This window comes from Asparagus officinalis, chromosome 5 (genome assembly GCF_001876935.1).
Source record: "Asparagus officinalis chromosome 5, Aspof.V1, whole genome shotgun sequence".
NCBI lineage: Eukaryota > Viridiplantae > Streptophyta > Magnoliopsida > Asparagales > Asparagaceae > Asparagus > Asparagus officinalis.
In genome coordinates, this window is record NC_033798.1 from 1,384,949 (window position 1) to 1,402,241 (window position 17,293).

The 17,293-nt window shown below is 38.6% G+C and overlaps 1 protein-coding gene across 2 annotated transcripts; it reads left to right on the forward strand.

Moving 5' to 3' along the window:
- Positions 7-17,130, forward strand: LOC109841175. 2 transcript variants are annotated; one of them, XM_020410063.1, is made up of 9 exons: positions 7-62; positions 8,306-8,392; positions 8,800-8,889; positions 9,591-9,671; positions 9,846-10,040; positions 10,151-12,298; positions 13,108-13,254; positions 15,416-15,783; positions 16,676-17,130. In XM_020410063.1, exons 1-9 carry the CDS (start codon positions 9-11, stop codon positions 16,797-16,799), a joined length of 3,294 nt encoding a protein of 1,097 aa, XP_020265652.1. In that variant the 5' UTR covers positions 7-8; the 3' UTR covers positions 16,800-17,130. The 2 variants fall into 2 exon arrangements, with proteins under 2 accessions (XP_020265652.1, XP_020265653.1); XM_020410064.1 differs by lacking the exons at positions 13,108-13,254; positions 15,416-15,783; positions 16,676-17,130 and adding an exon at positions 12,548-13,092.

Consider the following 17,293-nt stretch of genomic DNA (forward strand, 5'->3'; position numbering starts at 1 on the left):
AGTCGGCGATGTCGGCGGCGGATCAAGGAAGAGGGGGCAGCGTTGAGAGGGACATCGAGCAGGTTTTTCTTACTTTACTCTTTTGACTTGGGGAGAGGTTAGGTTTTGAAATGGTATTGATTTAAGATGGGATGCAGAGAGTTTTGGGGGTAGGAATGCTGAGTTCTAGGTTTTGATTTGATTGAGAGTAAGGTTTTGCATATGGTTTTAGGGTTTGATTTGGTTGTGTACGGTGGAAAATAAGAAGGATTGAATGGATAATAGATGTGGGAAATGTACCTCTTGGGGGTGTTAGTGAAGGAAATTTTTGGGTTCTAGGCAATATTAGGATGCTAAGTGCTTGAAACAGCAGTTAGTATGACAAATTGACAACAGTGTTGCGCTCGAAGAAAATTGTAATTGAATCATGATGTCAAGAAAGTTGGAAGGTTTCAGACTCATTTTAGACGTGGTAAACAGAATAAATAAATAAATAAATAAAGGATACGCTTCATAAAAAAATAAATAAATAATGGTACCCTGTAGTCAACCACCCAGATGGTGCATTGGAGTAATAAAGGTAGGAACTAGTTACTTGAGTGAGTCATAGTAGTCGTTGTTGGTGAATTGTGCTTGCGGAGGGGAGATAGAAGAGGTGCCTGAAAATATGAGGAATAGAAGAGCATTGGAAACATGTGTAGGCGTCAAAAAATGCTGAAAGATATCCAAACATAGGGAAATCCACTCAAAACTGACAGATATGAACTGTCTCGCCAGCGAGACAGACTTTGCTGTCTCGCCAGCGAGACAGCTTTGAGATGGTCAGAAACCACCTTGAACAACTGCCCCACACACGTCCATTAACTGTTTAAGAACGTGGGAAGCGTCGTGGGCGAGAATCACGTTCATAACTGCCAAAATAACGTAGTTTGAAACGTGGGAAGGCAGTTAAGAAGAAAACTGCCTGCGGTTACTGTTTCCGAGACAATGTTTACTGTCTCGCGGGTCGAGACAGTGTTTACTGTCTCGCGGGCCGAGACAGTAAACACTGGCTCTCGCCCGCCGAGACAGCAAAATTTGCTTGTCTCGCGAACCTGTTTTCTGCCAACTGTTCCTAGAGGTCTATATATACCCCCGAATGTCATTTTTCACAGGAGGGGCTGCAGCAGAGAAAAGGCTGGATCGAGCATTTGTTAGAGCATTCCAGAGCAGAGAGAGCAGAGATCTAAGTTCTTGGAGCAAACCCCTTGACATTCAGGCTTTGACTTGATTTCAAGAAGAACGACTATCTTACTTCAGATAGATATCGTTTCAATTTCTAACTTCGATAACGAAGGAAGAATCAGTAACCCCTCTTCACGATTTGTGATTCGGGTGGTCCACGAGCTAAGGCCGCTCCCGACACAGGCAAAGAACCACGAAAGCAGTGATCAAACAACGATGCCTGCGTTTATTTTCTCAAGAGTTGTAGTTTTCTTTTTTGTTGTGTAGAAAAGGTCTTATAAAAAGACTATTCCTTTGAATTTGTTGTAATCGACTGAAGATATAATGAATTCCATGACAAAACCAACTTTTGACTCAAACAAGCTGGCGACCACAGTGGGAGCCAACGGTCTCGCTGCCGAGACCGTCGTGTCGCAGCCGATCAAGATTCCAGTTGAATCCATGGTCGAATACGAATTCGACCAAACCAAGTTTGAGGAATATCTCTCATCATCCTCTTCAAGATCTTCATTATCTCGCAAGTACAAGAGGATCTCACGATTGAGGAGGACTTACATGCCAAAGAAGGCACAAAATGAAGACTCTCGCTTGATTGTTGCTGAGAATTTCATTCGCAACACCAATGAAGACTCTCGCTTGATTGTTGCTGAGAATTTCATTCGCAACACCTCTGCTCACAATGGCTCTTATATAGTTAAAGAGTCATCAAATCAAAGCCAATGGCTCTTATATAGTTAAAGAGTCATCAAATCAAAGTCCGCCGGCATTGACGAAAAGAGCTCGCCAAAGACAACGCCAACGCTGCGCTCGCCAAATGGCTAAGGCCTTGGAACAAACCGACGGGGTTCGTTACCACACGGACCTAGAGTCGAGGAGACATCGAGTGGTTCAGTTGTCTCAACAACCAATCACTCGTATCTCTGCTAAAACAACGACGGAGGAATGGACTATTGTCAAAAAGACTCGTTCAACCCTTAAAGAACGTATACAAAAACGTCGTGCAAAAGCTGCTCATGCCCATGCTCTCTCACAACAAAGACGAGAAAGGAAAAAGGAGACGATGGCCAAAGAACCATCGAAACTCTGCCAAGTTTGGATTCCAGAGACTGGAGTTGTGCAAAATCAGTATTCGGAGCCCGTTAAGACCCCATACCCGCAAATGGGTGGTTTTAGACGTGCGACTCCCAACAGAACCTTGGATCGCTCAAAGACAAAAATAAATTGTCCTGAGAATACCAACAAGGTTTTATACCCCCAGAAGAAGACGCATTCACCAAATGATATCGTCATACCTGGGAGATCATGCCAACAGACGATACGATTTTTTGGCAATCATACCGATGAATCGTATTATCAAGTTGGGGTTGTGAATAATTTTCAAAAGAGAGTTATTCGAGAGATAAACTCTCGTTGTTCCTGTGCGCGACTCGTTAAAACAGCATTATCAGAATGTGACTGTTTCAAACGAGAAGTCATCCCACGAAAAGTCTCTGTATTATCGAAGCCTAAGCCGAGACGTTTCCGCAAAAGAAAATCAACTGCCCAAGATGATGAATTCCCTGAAGTCACCATCAACGTGACTGATAAAAGAAAATCTAAGCGGCATTCAAGTGACTCAAATCCCGACTTTTCCCCGAGAGGAAAAGTCAATCCAAGAATTGCTCAAAGGATATCTCGACTCCAATTAGGAGCCATCAGACGCAGAGATTACAAAAGAATGCAAGAAGGAATGTCCTCGGAGGATGAATTTTCGGACACTTGTTCTGCAATTGCTTCTGATGATACAATGTCTAGCACAGGACAAACCAGAGAAGTACTCACGATCACCTCTGATCAATTTGCTCAAATACTTCAAGAAGCTCTGGCGAAGCTACGTGAAGAAATTAGAGCTGAAGTGAAGACAGAGATGAAGTTAGCTATTCAACAAATGAGAGAATTGCTAACTCAACAATCTCAACCTCCTGAGTCCAGTCGACGAGCTGAATCCAACCGCCACACTCAGAATGGTGTAGATGACATTGATCCAGAAGTGGATGAAGTCATTATGGCTAAAACACCTTCCCACACTCAGAATGGTGTAGATGACATTGATCCAGAAGTGGATGAAGTCATTATGGCTAAAACACCTTCCAATGACAATAACATTGGGGGTGGTTCAACAGATCCTCCCAATAACAACATTGGGGGTGGTTCAATTGCACCACTTAATAATACTAGGGGTGGTCCAATTATCTTTACTCGACATCATTCAGAAAGAAATGAAGACGATGACGGGAAGATGCAAAAACTTGAAGACAAAATCAATGCTTTGATGACGGCTCAAGAATTTAAGAAGACGGGTATTCCATGTCCCTATCCGAGGGAATGGGATTCAATATCATACCCGACCAAATTCAATCTGATTAACTTCACACCGTTTGAGGGGAAGAGCTCGCCGATTCAGCACTTGATTTATTTCAAGTCTCATTTGGGCATGATCTCTGGAAACGAGGCTTTAATGGTCCGGTCATTCGTTGGCACCCTTCGCGGACCTGCCTTCGATTGGTACCGACGGCTCAAGCCAGGGAGCGTCAATTGCTGGGAGGACATGGAAAGTTTGTTCCTCAGCAACTTCTTCGATGATGACACCGAAGTGTCAATCGGAACCTTTTTGGATGAGAAGCAAAAAGACGGAGAGTCAGTCGACGATTTTGTCAAGCGCTTCCGTGGCAAAGCAATGAATTGCAAAGATCCTATTACAGAGGAGTTCATCCTGCAAACATGCCACAATAATCTCTCTATCGATGTCCTGGAAGCTCTGGGGGTCGTACCATCCAAAACTTGGAAAGATTTGAAAATGCGCGGTGAACAAGCTGAACACTTTCTTAAAAGAAAGAAAGCTGAGAGAAGCCAACCGACGACATCTGCAATCACTGGGAACGTGACTCCCGATCCGAGGTTTCAAAAGGAATATTCTTTCGAAGATGATAAAGCTCCAGCCATATTGGAATACCTCCTCGCTAATGACAAAATCGAGCTACCACCTATTAAAGATCAGGATGGAGCTAAGAGGATTACGGATCCAAACTACTGTGCATACCACAGAAGGGTTCTTCATCCCACCGAGATTTGCTTCGGACTCAAAAACAAGATCCAAGCCCTAATAGACTCCGGCGTCATAACGACGAAAGAAATCGATCCCCACACTCCAAAGAGTATATGAGTATAAACTGCTTCTCGATTATCCAACTGAGTACAATGTTAAACCTGGTTTCGCAAAGGAAGCTGGGGGTGGAAGTTCCTGGAGAATCTTATATTCTTAAGGATAACCCGAACATGCAACTGAGGATAACGTACTCCTCGTTACATCCAATTTTACAAAGAAAGCTGGGGGTGGATAATTCATGTAACGGAAAGTTCCCGGAAGAATGTTAAATGTAATATTCTTAGGGATAACCCCGGTCATTATGAACAAAGTGATAAACACTAAACTCCTCCTATGACTTCCGAATACTCTTTTGCTGAGATGAGATTCGATCACCTCTTTAGATCAATCTTCCCTCACAAAATTCCCACTCGATCAAACCTTTAAACAGTTAGGATCGTCTCAGAACCCTCCTTTGGTCAAACCTTTAAACAGTTAGGACCAAAGCCAAAATTCCCTCTCGATTCGTTCCATGAACGAGAGGTCCACAAATTGAACGATCAAACCTTTAAACAGTTAGGATCGTCTCAAATTCCCATCTTGGTCAAACCTTTAAACAGTTAGGACCAAAGCCAAAATCCCCTCTCGATTCGTTCCATGAACGAGAGGTCCACAAATTGAACGATCAAACCTTTAAACAGTTAGGATCGTCTCAAATTCCCATCTGGTCAAACCTTTAAACAGTTAGGACCAAAGCCAAAATCCCCTCTCGATTCGTTCCATGAACGAGAGGTCCACAAATTGAACGATCAAACCTTTAAACAGTTAGGATCGTCTCAGAACTCCCACTTGGTCAAACCTTATTACAGTTAGGACCAAAACCAAAACCCCCTTTCGATTCCTTCCATGAACGAGAGGTCCATTTTCAGTTGAATAATCAAACCTTATGACAGTTAGGATTATTCAAACCCGTCCAGATTCTCTAAGTGGAGATCCCACTTCGAGTTTCCTTTGTACCAGGAGATAGAATATAAAATTCTTCCTCTCCGATTCCGGGTTCATCTCTACCAACAAAAAAAGAGACCAGGAGATAGAATATAACATTCTTCCTCTCCGATTCTGGGTTCATCTCTACCAACAAACAAGAGACCAGGAGATAGAATATAAAATTCTTCCTCTCCGATTCTGGGTTCATCTCTACCAACAAACAAGAGATCAGGAGATAGAATATAAAATTCTTCCTCTCCATCATCGGGTTCATCTCTACCAACAAAAAAGAGACCATAATACTCCAATAGGTACACGAGTCTAAACCGTTTTCCTACCCTCAACAGGCAGTTTCTGGAGAATATTACTCAGAATATTCTTAAGAATAACCTGAATACTCCAATAGGTACACGAGTCTAAACTGTTTTCCTACCCTCAACAGGCAGTTTCTGGAGAATATTACTCAGAATATTCTTAAGAATAACCTGAATACTCCAATAGGTACACGAATCTAAACTGTTTTCCTACCCTCAATAGGAAGTTCCTGGAGAATATTAATCTGAATATTCTCAATGATAACCTGAGGAATTCTCAATGGATATACCAACTCGGTGGTAAAAGTTGAATCTACAAGAGCAAATGCCAACTTCAATTCAAGATCTTGACAACGGTCAAGCAATAAACGCGACACCGGAAAATTTTTTGTCTATTCTACAAAGCACTGGATAGACCAAATGATGAAGAGGTCAAGATTTGAAGCCATGAACGGGTCCTTCCGCATGATCTACTCAATCAAGCTTTGAAGGATTTGCAGATAAAATCTGTCTTATCCAAAGTATCCCAGACTCTTCTATAAAAGAATGAGTTTGGAATACTTTGGAGGGGGTATCTGTAGGCGTCAAAAAATGCTGAAAGATATCCAAACATAGGGAAAACCACTCAAAACTGACAGATATGAACTGTCTCGCCAGCGAGACAGACTTTGCTGTCTCGCCAGCGAGACAGTGTTTGCTGTCTCGCCAGCGAGACAGCTTTGAGATGGTCAGAAACCACCTTGAACAACTGCCCCACACACGTCCATTAACTGTTCAAGAACGTGGGAAGCGTCGTGGGCGAGAATCACGCGGATAACTGCCAAAAGATCCAAACAACGATCCTGCGTTTATTTTCTCAAGAGTTGTAGTTTTCTTTTTGTTGTGTAAAAGAGTCTTATAAAAAGGCTGTTTTCTTTGAGTTTTATTGTAATCGACTGAAGAGACAATGAATTCGACAACAAATTCAACTTTTGCTGAAAACAACATGATTTTACGTCTTTCGAGAGCAAATGGACTTTACGCCTCGTTTGGTACGCGGGAATGAGGAGGAATGGAATGCAATTCATACTTCCCATTCCCTCATACCAAACACACCTATATTTTAGATGTTGGAATGACCATTCCCTAGGAATGATCATTCCCACTATTTGTGGGAATGAGCATTCCAAGTGAGAAGATAAGGAATGGTCATTCCCATTCAAGTGAGAATCAAAAACTAGTTAGATATTTTTCAATTATATCCATATTAATAATAAAGAATGTTTGGGTGAGGCGCTATGCAAGTGGGCAATTTTAGATTGACAATTTAGGCTAGTATATCATAATGCTATTTCGAAACTTATTATTTTAGTTGATATTGTTTTATGGATTTTTGCTATTATGAATTGAGTGATTTTGATACTTTATCAAATAAGTTAATTTATATATCTAGAACTGTGGATTGTGGATATCATTCTTTTTTTTGGACCTATGAAAGATATGATAATCTTTTTTTTATTTTTCTTTAATTTTTAAGACTAAGAAATAGCGAGTATTGTTTAAAAAATATAAACGAAACATACACCTGATGGATAACACGAGCATTAGTATAACACATACCTAGATTAATATAACATATGCGTATATAAAATTATTTAGTTATTATCATTAATGTTTATTTTTTATCTTATTAAAAATCTATGTTGTTGTAAGGGCATTATTAGAAAATGAGATTTCATTCTCACTTATGTACTAGTGATACCAAACATGGGAATGGGAATGAGATTTCCATTCTAGCTTCATTCTACGAACGCACCCAAACAAGAGAATGAGAATGACCATTCCATTCCCACATGCAATCCATTCCATTCCTTCTTCCATTCCATTCCCAAGTCTATCCATTCCCGCGTACCAAACGAGGCGTTAGTGAGAGCAAATAAAATAAAATAAAAAAATAAATAAAATTATATTCTCTGAAGATATACCGTACTTGTCCTTGTAAGTTATAGGGCTAGAAAGTTCAATTTAGAAAAAAAAGGGTAGGATCATACTATCTAGCTCATTTTCCTCCAAGCCCAAGTCAGTTTGCTGTGATTAGGGTATTGAGTTAAGATGCTTCTTGGACCATTTCTAAAATTTATGCTTTTCTATATTGCCAATTAATCAATTTCCTCTCAATCTAGGAGAATTCCAGGGCGTCATCACTTCTTTTTTGTTACCTTGAGCGCAGTTACCAATTTAGTAGTTTGGCTTTATGTTCACTGACTTCGTAATTGGTTGCACTTCAAGTTCCTCTTGATAATTGATTCCTTGGATAAAAACATTTTGGAGAACTGACATCTGTATTACGGCCATTGTAAAATGCCATGTAAATGTTCAAACACTCTTCTAGATATGGAACTGTGCTCCATTAGCTGACCCCATTTCAAGGAAAAAGAATTAGGTAATGACGACGAGCTGCAGTGCATTGCAAACCTAATGTACTTCCCGTTTCCCTTTCCAGTGTTAAATTTCTCTTATATTATTTTTCCATTTATTTGTGGTTTCTTTCTTGACATTGTTACTGCACTGCAGATATGATTTTCTTTTGTTATCGATATGTTATTGTTGTGTGGCTGCAGCTTCTATGGTGTGGATCCAACTGTTATGATAGAAAGATCCTTTGAAGTGTTCATAAAAATGTATTTCTATCTTACAGGCTATAATTGCTCTTAAGAAAGGAGCTCATCTCCTCAAGTACGGACGCAGAGGGAAGCCCAAGTTTTGTCCCTTTAGGCTGTCCAATGTAAGCTTAACTAAATACCTGTTCAAATTGTTTTATCAGCAATGATATATGTAGCTCATTTACATTACATCTCTCAGATACTTTAGTATATCAAATCTGCCATTTGTTGCCCCAAATGCTAGCATGTTCAAACGTTGCAATACAGGACATTTTTTTACTTCATTTCATCAATTAGTTTAGGACTCATTTACTGTTTCCTTTTTTTTAATATCTCTATTTAATAGCTTCTGCTAAGTTCTTATTTCTAGTCTTATGATATATATGGGTAATGCTTATATGTAGAGGTCCAAGTGTTTATATGACATCCTCAGGATATCAATACATTTTATATATTTACTTATTTATTTATTTCTGATTAAGTGTTAGGTAGTTTCTTATGTCATCTTCTTCTGTTTTTTGCATTTCAGGATGAGTCTATACTAATTTGGTTTTCTGGCAAAGAGGAAAAACACCTCAAATTGAGTCATGTGTCCAGGATCATGCCTGGGCAACGCACTGTAAGTTTTCAAATTTAGACATCCTGAGATTTTTTATAATTATCCACTTTTAAATACATATAAATATTAAAGAAAGGGGGGGTGGGGTATTAACCATATGGGTATGCAATGAATATATGTTTTTAACTGCAAGGGAGAACTACCACAAATGCATTGACCATCTGAGTCCTTTGTGGCAATGATAAATACTGTTCCTGTTATTAATAAGTTTCTGCCTGTTTCAGCCTAGATTTTTAATTTTACAAGAAGTTTTTTCCGCCTGATGTGATGTTTTTCTGTTTACTCCAGATCCTCACGATTCTGTTCAGTTATATCTAGAGATTTATGTAGAGGTTCTTTTGATATTTATATATTTCTCGCTAAATAGTGCTGAAGCTTCTGGATATAACCTTCAAATAATCCATTCCTGCATTCATTTCAGTGTTCGGCATCTTATCCTGCAAGTATGCATTGATTATCCCTTTTCTTCCCAAATTTTCTGTTATGTAATAGGAGGTGATACTGATGCTAATGCTTACCATGACATGCTACTCATATTTGTGAATATTTTTGTTGTTCCACATCTAGTAGATTTATGAGATAAATTTGTTAGCTTATTTGATTTTTGAAATATATTTTTGCTATATACATTAAATTTAACTTATTTTAGTGCTTATTCTACTAACAGTAGATGATTAATGTGAACATAATTTTTTCTTTAGGCAATTTTTCAGAGGTATCCGCGGCCTGAGAAGGAGTGCCAGTCGTTTTCACTTATATACGGCGATAGATCACTAGACCTTGTAAGTGTTGCATTGGTCATGCATTCTTGTTGTCATTTTATTATGCTTTTGCTAATCTGGGGACTGTGTTAACATGTTGGTTGATCTTAAGTCCTTTCAACCTAGTTCTTTGTGCGCAAGTTTTGAAGATCGAAATCTTTTGATCTTATGTATTCTCATTATCATCTATGCCAGATATGTAAGGATAAAGATGAGGCTGAAGTCTGGTTTGCTGGTTTAAAAACATTGATATCTCGCAATCATCAACGGAAATGGAGAACAGGATCAAGAAGTGATGGGATATCATCGGGAGCAAATAGTCCAAGAACATATACCAGAAGAAGTTCACCTATAAGCTCGCCACTTAGTAGCAGCGAGAGCGTGCAGAAGGTACCCTTAACAATCTACTAGCTTTCTTTATTTTCTTTTCCAAATAAACACATCTCTTTATATATAACTGCATATGGAGATCCTTAGACTTTAATCCAAATCCAATTCAGGATGGAAGGGATCCTCTTCAGTTTAGAAGTCCATTTGGGAGCCCCCCAAAGAATGGTCTGGATAATGTCTTATCTGATGTACTGCATGCATTACCGCCAAAAGGTTTCTTTTTACCTCCGAAAGGTTTTTTACCTTCAGACTCTGCAATTGGCTCAGTCCATTCATTGTCATATACTTACTCAGACAGTAAGCATGGGAACATGAAAGGCACCACAACGGATGCATTTAGAGTAAGTTTATCAAGTGCTGTAAGTTCATCAAGTCAAGGTTCTGGCCATGATGATGGTGATGCCCTAGGTGATGTTTTTATATGGGGAGAAGGAACTGGAGACGGAATTCTAGGTGGTGGGGGCAACGGAGCTCGAAGCTCTTCTTCTACTAAGTTAGATTCTCTCATAACAAAAGCTTTAGAATCTGCTGTTATACTTGATGTTCAGAATATTTCTTGTGGTAAAAGACATGCCTGTTTAGTTACTAAACAGGGAGAGATCTATTCTTGGGGTGAGGAATTAGGAGGTAGGCTTGGGCACGGTGTAGATTCTGATGTCTCACAACCGAAACTCATTGATTCTCTAGCCAATATGAATATTGAACTTGTAGCATGCGGAGAGTACCATAGCTGTGCTGTTACACTGTCTGGAGACCTCTACACATGGGGTGATGGTACCTTTGGGCGCCTTGGGCATGGAAATGAAGTAAGTCACTGGATGCCAAAAAGAGTGAATGGACCTTTGGAGGGAATTCATGTTTCATCAGTTTCCTGTGGACCTTGGCATACTGCAGTTGTAACTTCATCTGGGCAGTTGTTTACTTTTGGAGATGGAACTTTTGGTGTTCTTGGTCATGGAGATCGTAGAAGTATCTCAATACCCAGGGAAGTAGAATCACTGAAGGGGCTAAAAACAGTGCGGGCAGCATGTGGTGTTTGGCATACAGCTGCAGTTGTAGAAATTATGACTGGAAATTCTAATTGCAGTAACTGTCCTTCAGGGAAACTCTTTACATGGGGGGATGGAGATAAGGGTCGCCTTGGGCATGGTGATAAGGAACCAAAACTTGTGCCTACTTGTGTTGCTGCCTTAGTTGAGCCAAACTTTTGCCAGGTTGCATGTGGGCATACCATGACGGTTGCTCTTGCTAGTTCAGGCCATGTTTACACAATGGGCAGTAGTGTATATGGCCAACTTGGAAATCCACATGCAGATGGGAAGCTCCCTGCCCGTGTTGAAGGAAAACTCCTTAAAAATTTTGTTGAAGAGATATCATGTGGTGCTTATCATGTTGCAGTTTTGACTTCAAGAACTGAAGTATATACATGGGGTAAAGGAGCAAACGGTCGTTTGGGTCATGGGGACACGAATGATAGAAGTTCCCCATCTTTGGTTGATGCCTTGAAAGACAAACAAGTCAGAAGCATAGTTTGCGGTGCTAATTTTACCGCAGCAATTTGTATTCATAAGTGGGTATCTGGTGCGGACCAGTCTATCTGCTCAGGCTGCCGTCAGCCATTTAATTTTAAGAGGAAACGTCATAATTGCTACAATTGTGCACTTGTTTATTGTAATTCTTGCAGCAGTAAGAAGTCTCTCAAGGCTTCCATGGCACCAAACCCAAACAAACCATATCGAGTTTGTGATGGATGCTTTAACAAGCTAGGGAAGGCCTTTGAAACCGACTCCTCATCTCATTCTTCACTTAATAGAAAAGGAAGCATCATCCAGGGTTTTAATGAAATGATTGAGAAGGAGGACAAATTGGATTCAAGATCTCACGTTCCAGTGTCTAGCTTGTCATCAAAGGAGTCATTTAAGCATATTGATGGAAGATCAAAGAAAAGCAAGAAGTTTGAATTCAATAGCAGCCGTGTATCTCCTATCCCAAATGGAACGACAAATTGGGGTGCCTTGAACATTTCAAAATCTTTAAATCCAGTATTTGGATCATCAAAAAAATTCTTCTCAGCTTCTGTTCCTGGATCAAGAATTGTTTCTCGTGCAACATCACCCACATCAAGAAGAACCAGCCCCCTACGATCAACAACACCAACACCAACTCTTGGTGGACTTACTTCTCCAAAGTTTGCTTTAGACAATGCAAATAAGTCAAATGAGGATCTGAGCCAAGAAGTTCTTCGGTTGAAGGCACAGGTAGATAATAAATTTGCATCCCCACCATTTTATGTTGTAAATTACTTTGTTTATCTACCTATTTCTATCCTTTTATATTGAGAAAGCATGTTATTGATTGCTAATCATAAATTTTTTCTGTATCCATGTTGCTTGTGAAGAGTAGGTAGTGACAAGATGTATTTTGCTCAAAACTTTATAGTCTTCTCTGGTTTAGGTTTCTGACATGGATGTAAATGAATGATTTTGTCTTTTTTTCTTCTTCCGTAGAAAATAACTGGCTTTAGCTACGGAGCGCAATTCATAAGAAGAAACCTTTGCCAGTCCAATGGAAAGCTGATTTGAGATAAATCTTTGGCAGGGGGTTTGGGTGCGGGTCTTTCTACGGCACAGAGGAATGGGAAAGAGAGCATAGAGATATAAAGGAAAGAGAGCATAGAAGAAGACATAAATAAAGGAATAGGATTAGAGTTTTGGTTGTGGAAACATAAAATGTTCTGGTACCAGGCTTCATTGAGAACGTCACTTATCCAGACTCCAGAGGGGGGAAGTCATGTTTTATTTATGGGAAAACAAAATATGATTTATTTACATAATCTTCTAATCCGAAACTAAACAAAGTTCTCTAATTAACTATGACATATCATGTTTGCATTTCTAAATATGCTACAAGTCACAAAATTTATCTAATAGATACGCAGGTATAATCTCTACATAAGAAACATTACCCTTTTTATGTTCTGCTAATAACAAGTCCCAAGACTACAGCTTTTCTTACATCAAAGTAATACAAAGTTGGATTTCCTAACTGTCACTATTATTACCTGTAGGTAGAAAATCTTACTCGTAAGACCCAACTTCAAGATTTTGAGTTGGAAAGGACAACCAAACAGCTGAAAGAGGCAATTGCTGTTGCAGGAGAAGAAACTGCGAAGTGCAAAGCTGCAAAAGAAGTTATTAAATCACTTACATCCCAGGTAAGAATTTGCATTGTTAATTTATTACTTTCTTCTGCTACCGCATTGAATTTTTAAATGGCAATGGTTTAGAAACCTGATACTCTAATTCCTTCTCTTGGATTTCTATGTCCAACTCTAGGCTTAATGGCTTATTATGTTGTAAATAATATCTAGGAGTTAAAGCTAAAAGAACACTTGTATAAAGAGTGATTCTTAGCTTTTTTCCCCTGATAGCAACCAAAGTTTCAAGTAGTTTCTCAGATCGTTCTTGAAGCCAAGGCTGTTGAATTTGTTGTTGTCTCAGTTGAATGTAAATAGTAATATCGCTTGTAAATTAGGGATTACCACCTGAACACCAGGCTACACCCATTGACTTAACCAGAAATGGCAATTTTCATTTATCAGCTGTCACTTTTGCCTTCCCAAAATGTGTATATACTCTTGCTTCTTTGGCTATGTTCATGGGCATTGTGTAATAGCTTTATGTAAACTCAAGACAGCAATGAAATCTTCAATTGATTCTCTAATTCAATGCCCATCATCTCGTCATACTCTCAGCCTTGATAGTTCTTTAAGTTTCTTATAACTTTGAATGACTTATTTTACTATTTTTTAGTTCGAGGTTAAGTCCTTCAATGTGAGTACAGACTACCTACAAATTCTTACATCATATATGCAGGTCTACTTGAGGCTTTCCTTGGGTAGCTGGCTATTTTTACCCAGTAATTTTTGTTTGGGTCAATCCTAAAGAATCCAGTTGATTTCCAATAGCATAAAACCCTTGACAACACTCCTTGGGTATTAAGGGAAAACTTTACTTGGATAATTATTTAATTGAATGGGGATTAAGTTTTAATAGAGGGGATGAAGGGAGAAGGAAATAAGTTACTGGCTGTTAAAGACCCCATAGAAAAGGAATATGGGGCTTTGATTTTGTTATTTTCTTTCTATTTGAATGCAACCTATTCATAAGCTTCTTTGCCTTGCATTGTATAACAAGTGTGCCAACATGCCACTTCCCTTGGGAATTGACATTTCCCCGTGCTTAACTTGAAAACTAGTCATTTAGGCTGCTTCTGAGCTGAGATCTAGATACCACTACAAAAGTTTATCCATAATCATCCTAGTGCCACCCAAAATTTTGTTCGTGTGTATGCATTTTTAGGTTAGACCCTTACTATTTTTAGCACCTGTTTTTTTAAGCTATACGTTTCCCTAGCCAACTCTAGTCTTCATATATTATCAACTTATGATTGTCTTTTTCTCTATTCTTGTGCTGATGCTTTGTTGTTAAACTCTTACATGATAATCAATACTTAGCATACGTATTTACTCAAGGATATATGTCAAACCTGATCCTTTACTGGAGTATTAATGAGCGCTAATATATTTGTTCCATTGTTGGATTTGTATGAGAAATCATGCTGGATAGCAAATATGTATATGCATAATCTAATTCTTACCAGGGACTGTAAGTTGTGAAAGATGTGAATCCACTTTTCTATGTTTGAGTTTCTGTGTTCATCTCTAGCATGTCACCATCAACAATAATCTGGTTAAAATCAACTAGATTCTGTTTCAGCGAACTTACAATTAATGTCAACTCAATAGAGAATGGAACCGAAACCAACAATCTCAACACTCCTTTGATTAATATTGAGGATAAAAAGTAGACAATTTAAGTGAGAAAATTGATAGCGCGGGAGCATCATTATTTTCAGTTAGAAAAACGTCTTTCTCACAGTGATTGGAAGAGTTGGTCCCTTCTTTTAATCTTTGCTGATTTAGTCTTATTTTTTAAATCTATTTACTGATTTCCAAATAATTAGTTATGCTAGAATGAATTTTCCCCTTGCCAAGTTCGAATTATGTCATCAGGATGTAGACAATCTTCCTGGTAGAATTGGTATATATATTTCTTTAGATGCTGTTATGAAATACAAACACTTCGTGACATTATCATATTTCCTGAAAACTTGTGAAACCTGTTAATCCGACCAATAACCACATGAGTTTATAATTATGTATACATCAGCTTCTTTTGGTGATCTTTGTGTAGCATGTTTTCTCAATCCTTAAATCAACAATATAACTTAAAACTAGTGTTTTTTATTGAACTCCCTCTGTTTATTGCTTAATAATTTAAAGTCTGAAACCCCTTATTTTCTGTTTGACATAGTTGAAGGACATGGCTGAAAGGCTACCTGTTGCAGCAGCAAGAAATGGTGACAAACTCCCTTCTTTGCCTAGCTCAGCTTCAAGTGATTTCTCTACCAAAGCTATTGACCAAACGAGTAATTTGATGACCTCCCATGATCCGGATTCGAAAGATGATGCCAGTGGAATTGTAGCAAATGCACCTAGTTCAAATAATCACCAACGAAATAGAGTGGGTGCTCATTCTGAAGTGTTAAGAAATGGAAGCAAATCACCAGATGCAGAGCTGAATCATCAGTCTGAATGGGTCGAGCAGGATCAGCCAGGTGTTTATATTACACTGACTTCTTTACCTGGCGGTGTGAAAGATCTTAAGAGAGTTAGGTTCAGGTATGTTAATTCATCTTGATATTAATCCTTTAGTTTGTTTATGTGAAAGTGAGTCATGGCATCACAGAAGAAATTATTTAGGACAAGTGGGATACACTCACTAATACGAGAAAAACAAATGTTATGGAAGGAAAACAAAATTTCACTCCCTTATGTTCCTGAAACTTCTACAGTTTTTGGAGTCTGTGTCTATCTGCACAGTCAACAGGCTTGACATGACTTGGCACTTTTTTTTTCCCCACTAGGGATTTCCTTCTTGCATCTACCTGCTACATGCTTGACCTACATTGGCACTTGGGAAAAAAGAGAGAAGATTTTTCCTGATTGCATCAACATAAGCCTTGATTGTAGCATAGAGTCGACTAGCATTTAAAAGAGTATCCTAGTTTCTAGCGATGGATCATGTCATTATTTCTTGTTAACTTAATTTCGAAGGAATAAAAAAGACCTCCCTGTATATTATATGTTAATCATGTCAGTATATCACTGTGCCCCTGGGTAGTCGGTCTAATCTACTGCTTTTTGCATCTAATGATCTAAGATTCTAAACTAATATTCATTTTCTAAACTTGCATTCTCACTGAGTTCCTGCAACTTGTGATTCTAGAGATTGCTCAGGTTCAAACCTTTTCTACTATAAAAATTACTGATATCAAACAACAGATTTGATGTTAATTCCCCCCAACAAATGCGACATGCAACACTTTCTAAATGTTTGCTGCATTTATACCAAACACTCCCTTAGATTTACATATTTTTTGTGTCACAATATTCGGGAAGTTTTACCTTGATCAAGTATTGAATTCTCTTATGCTTATGGAATCTACCAACTTATAAGCTTCTGTATACTTTCATGGCTGACTCCTAGTATTTTCAAATTTCAACTTCTCAGCCGTAAGAGGTTCAGTGAAACCCAAGCAGCGCAATGGTGGGCCGAGAACAGAGCCAGGGTTCATGAGCAGTACGATGTCCGAGTAGTCGACAACAGATCTGCTGCTGGGGTTGGAAATGAATAGACAACTGATCTTTCAATCCATAGTGATTGAAATATTCTTTTAACTAATTTTCTTTCTTTTTTGAACTAGTTTTTTTTTAGCCGCAATCATGAGTGATCCCTCACTAATCAAGTTTATTGTAAATGTGGGTTTATTTATTTAGCCCTTGAAGAAAAAAAGATCGATGGGCTGTGGTATAAACGAATGTGAGTTGGGGTTCTAGATGTTTTTTTTCCCTTCTTCTTTCTCTTCCCTTCTCTTCTATGAGAAATGTATATTATTAGTGTAGCCAAGCTGGTTAATATTCTTCCTTGTAAATTCATGAATGAATATGTTTCCCTCCTCCGCCTCATTTTTTGTTCTGTCAATATTTCGTTCTTGTCTCTCTGACTTTTTGATAATTCAAATTCAAAATTTAGCATGTTACCCTTCTGAAAGTTTTAGTTTGCATGTGTACCGAACTTAAAAAAAAAATTTGCATCATAATCTTTGGCCAAGCATTCATTATGAATCGA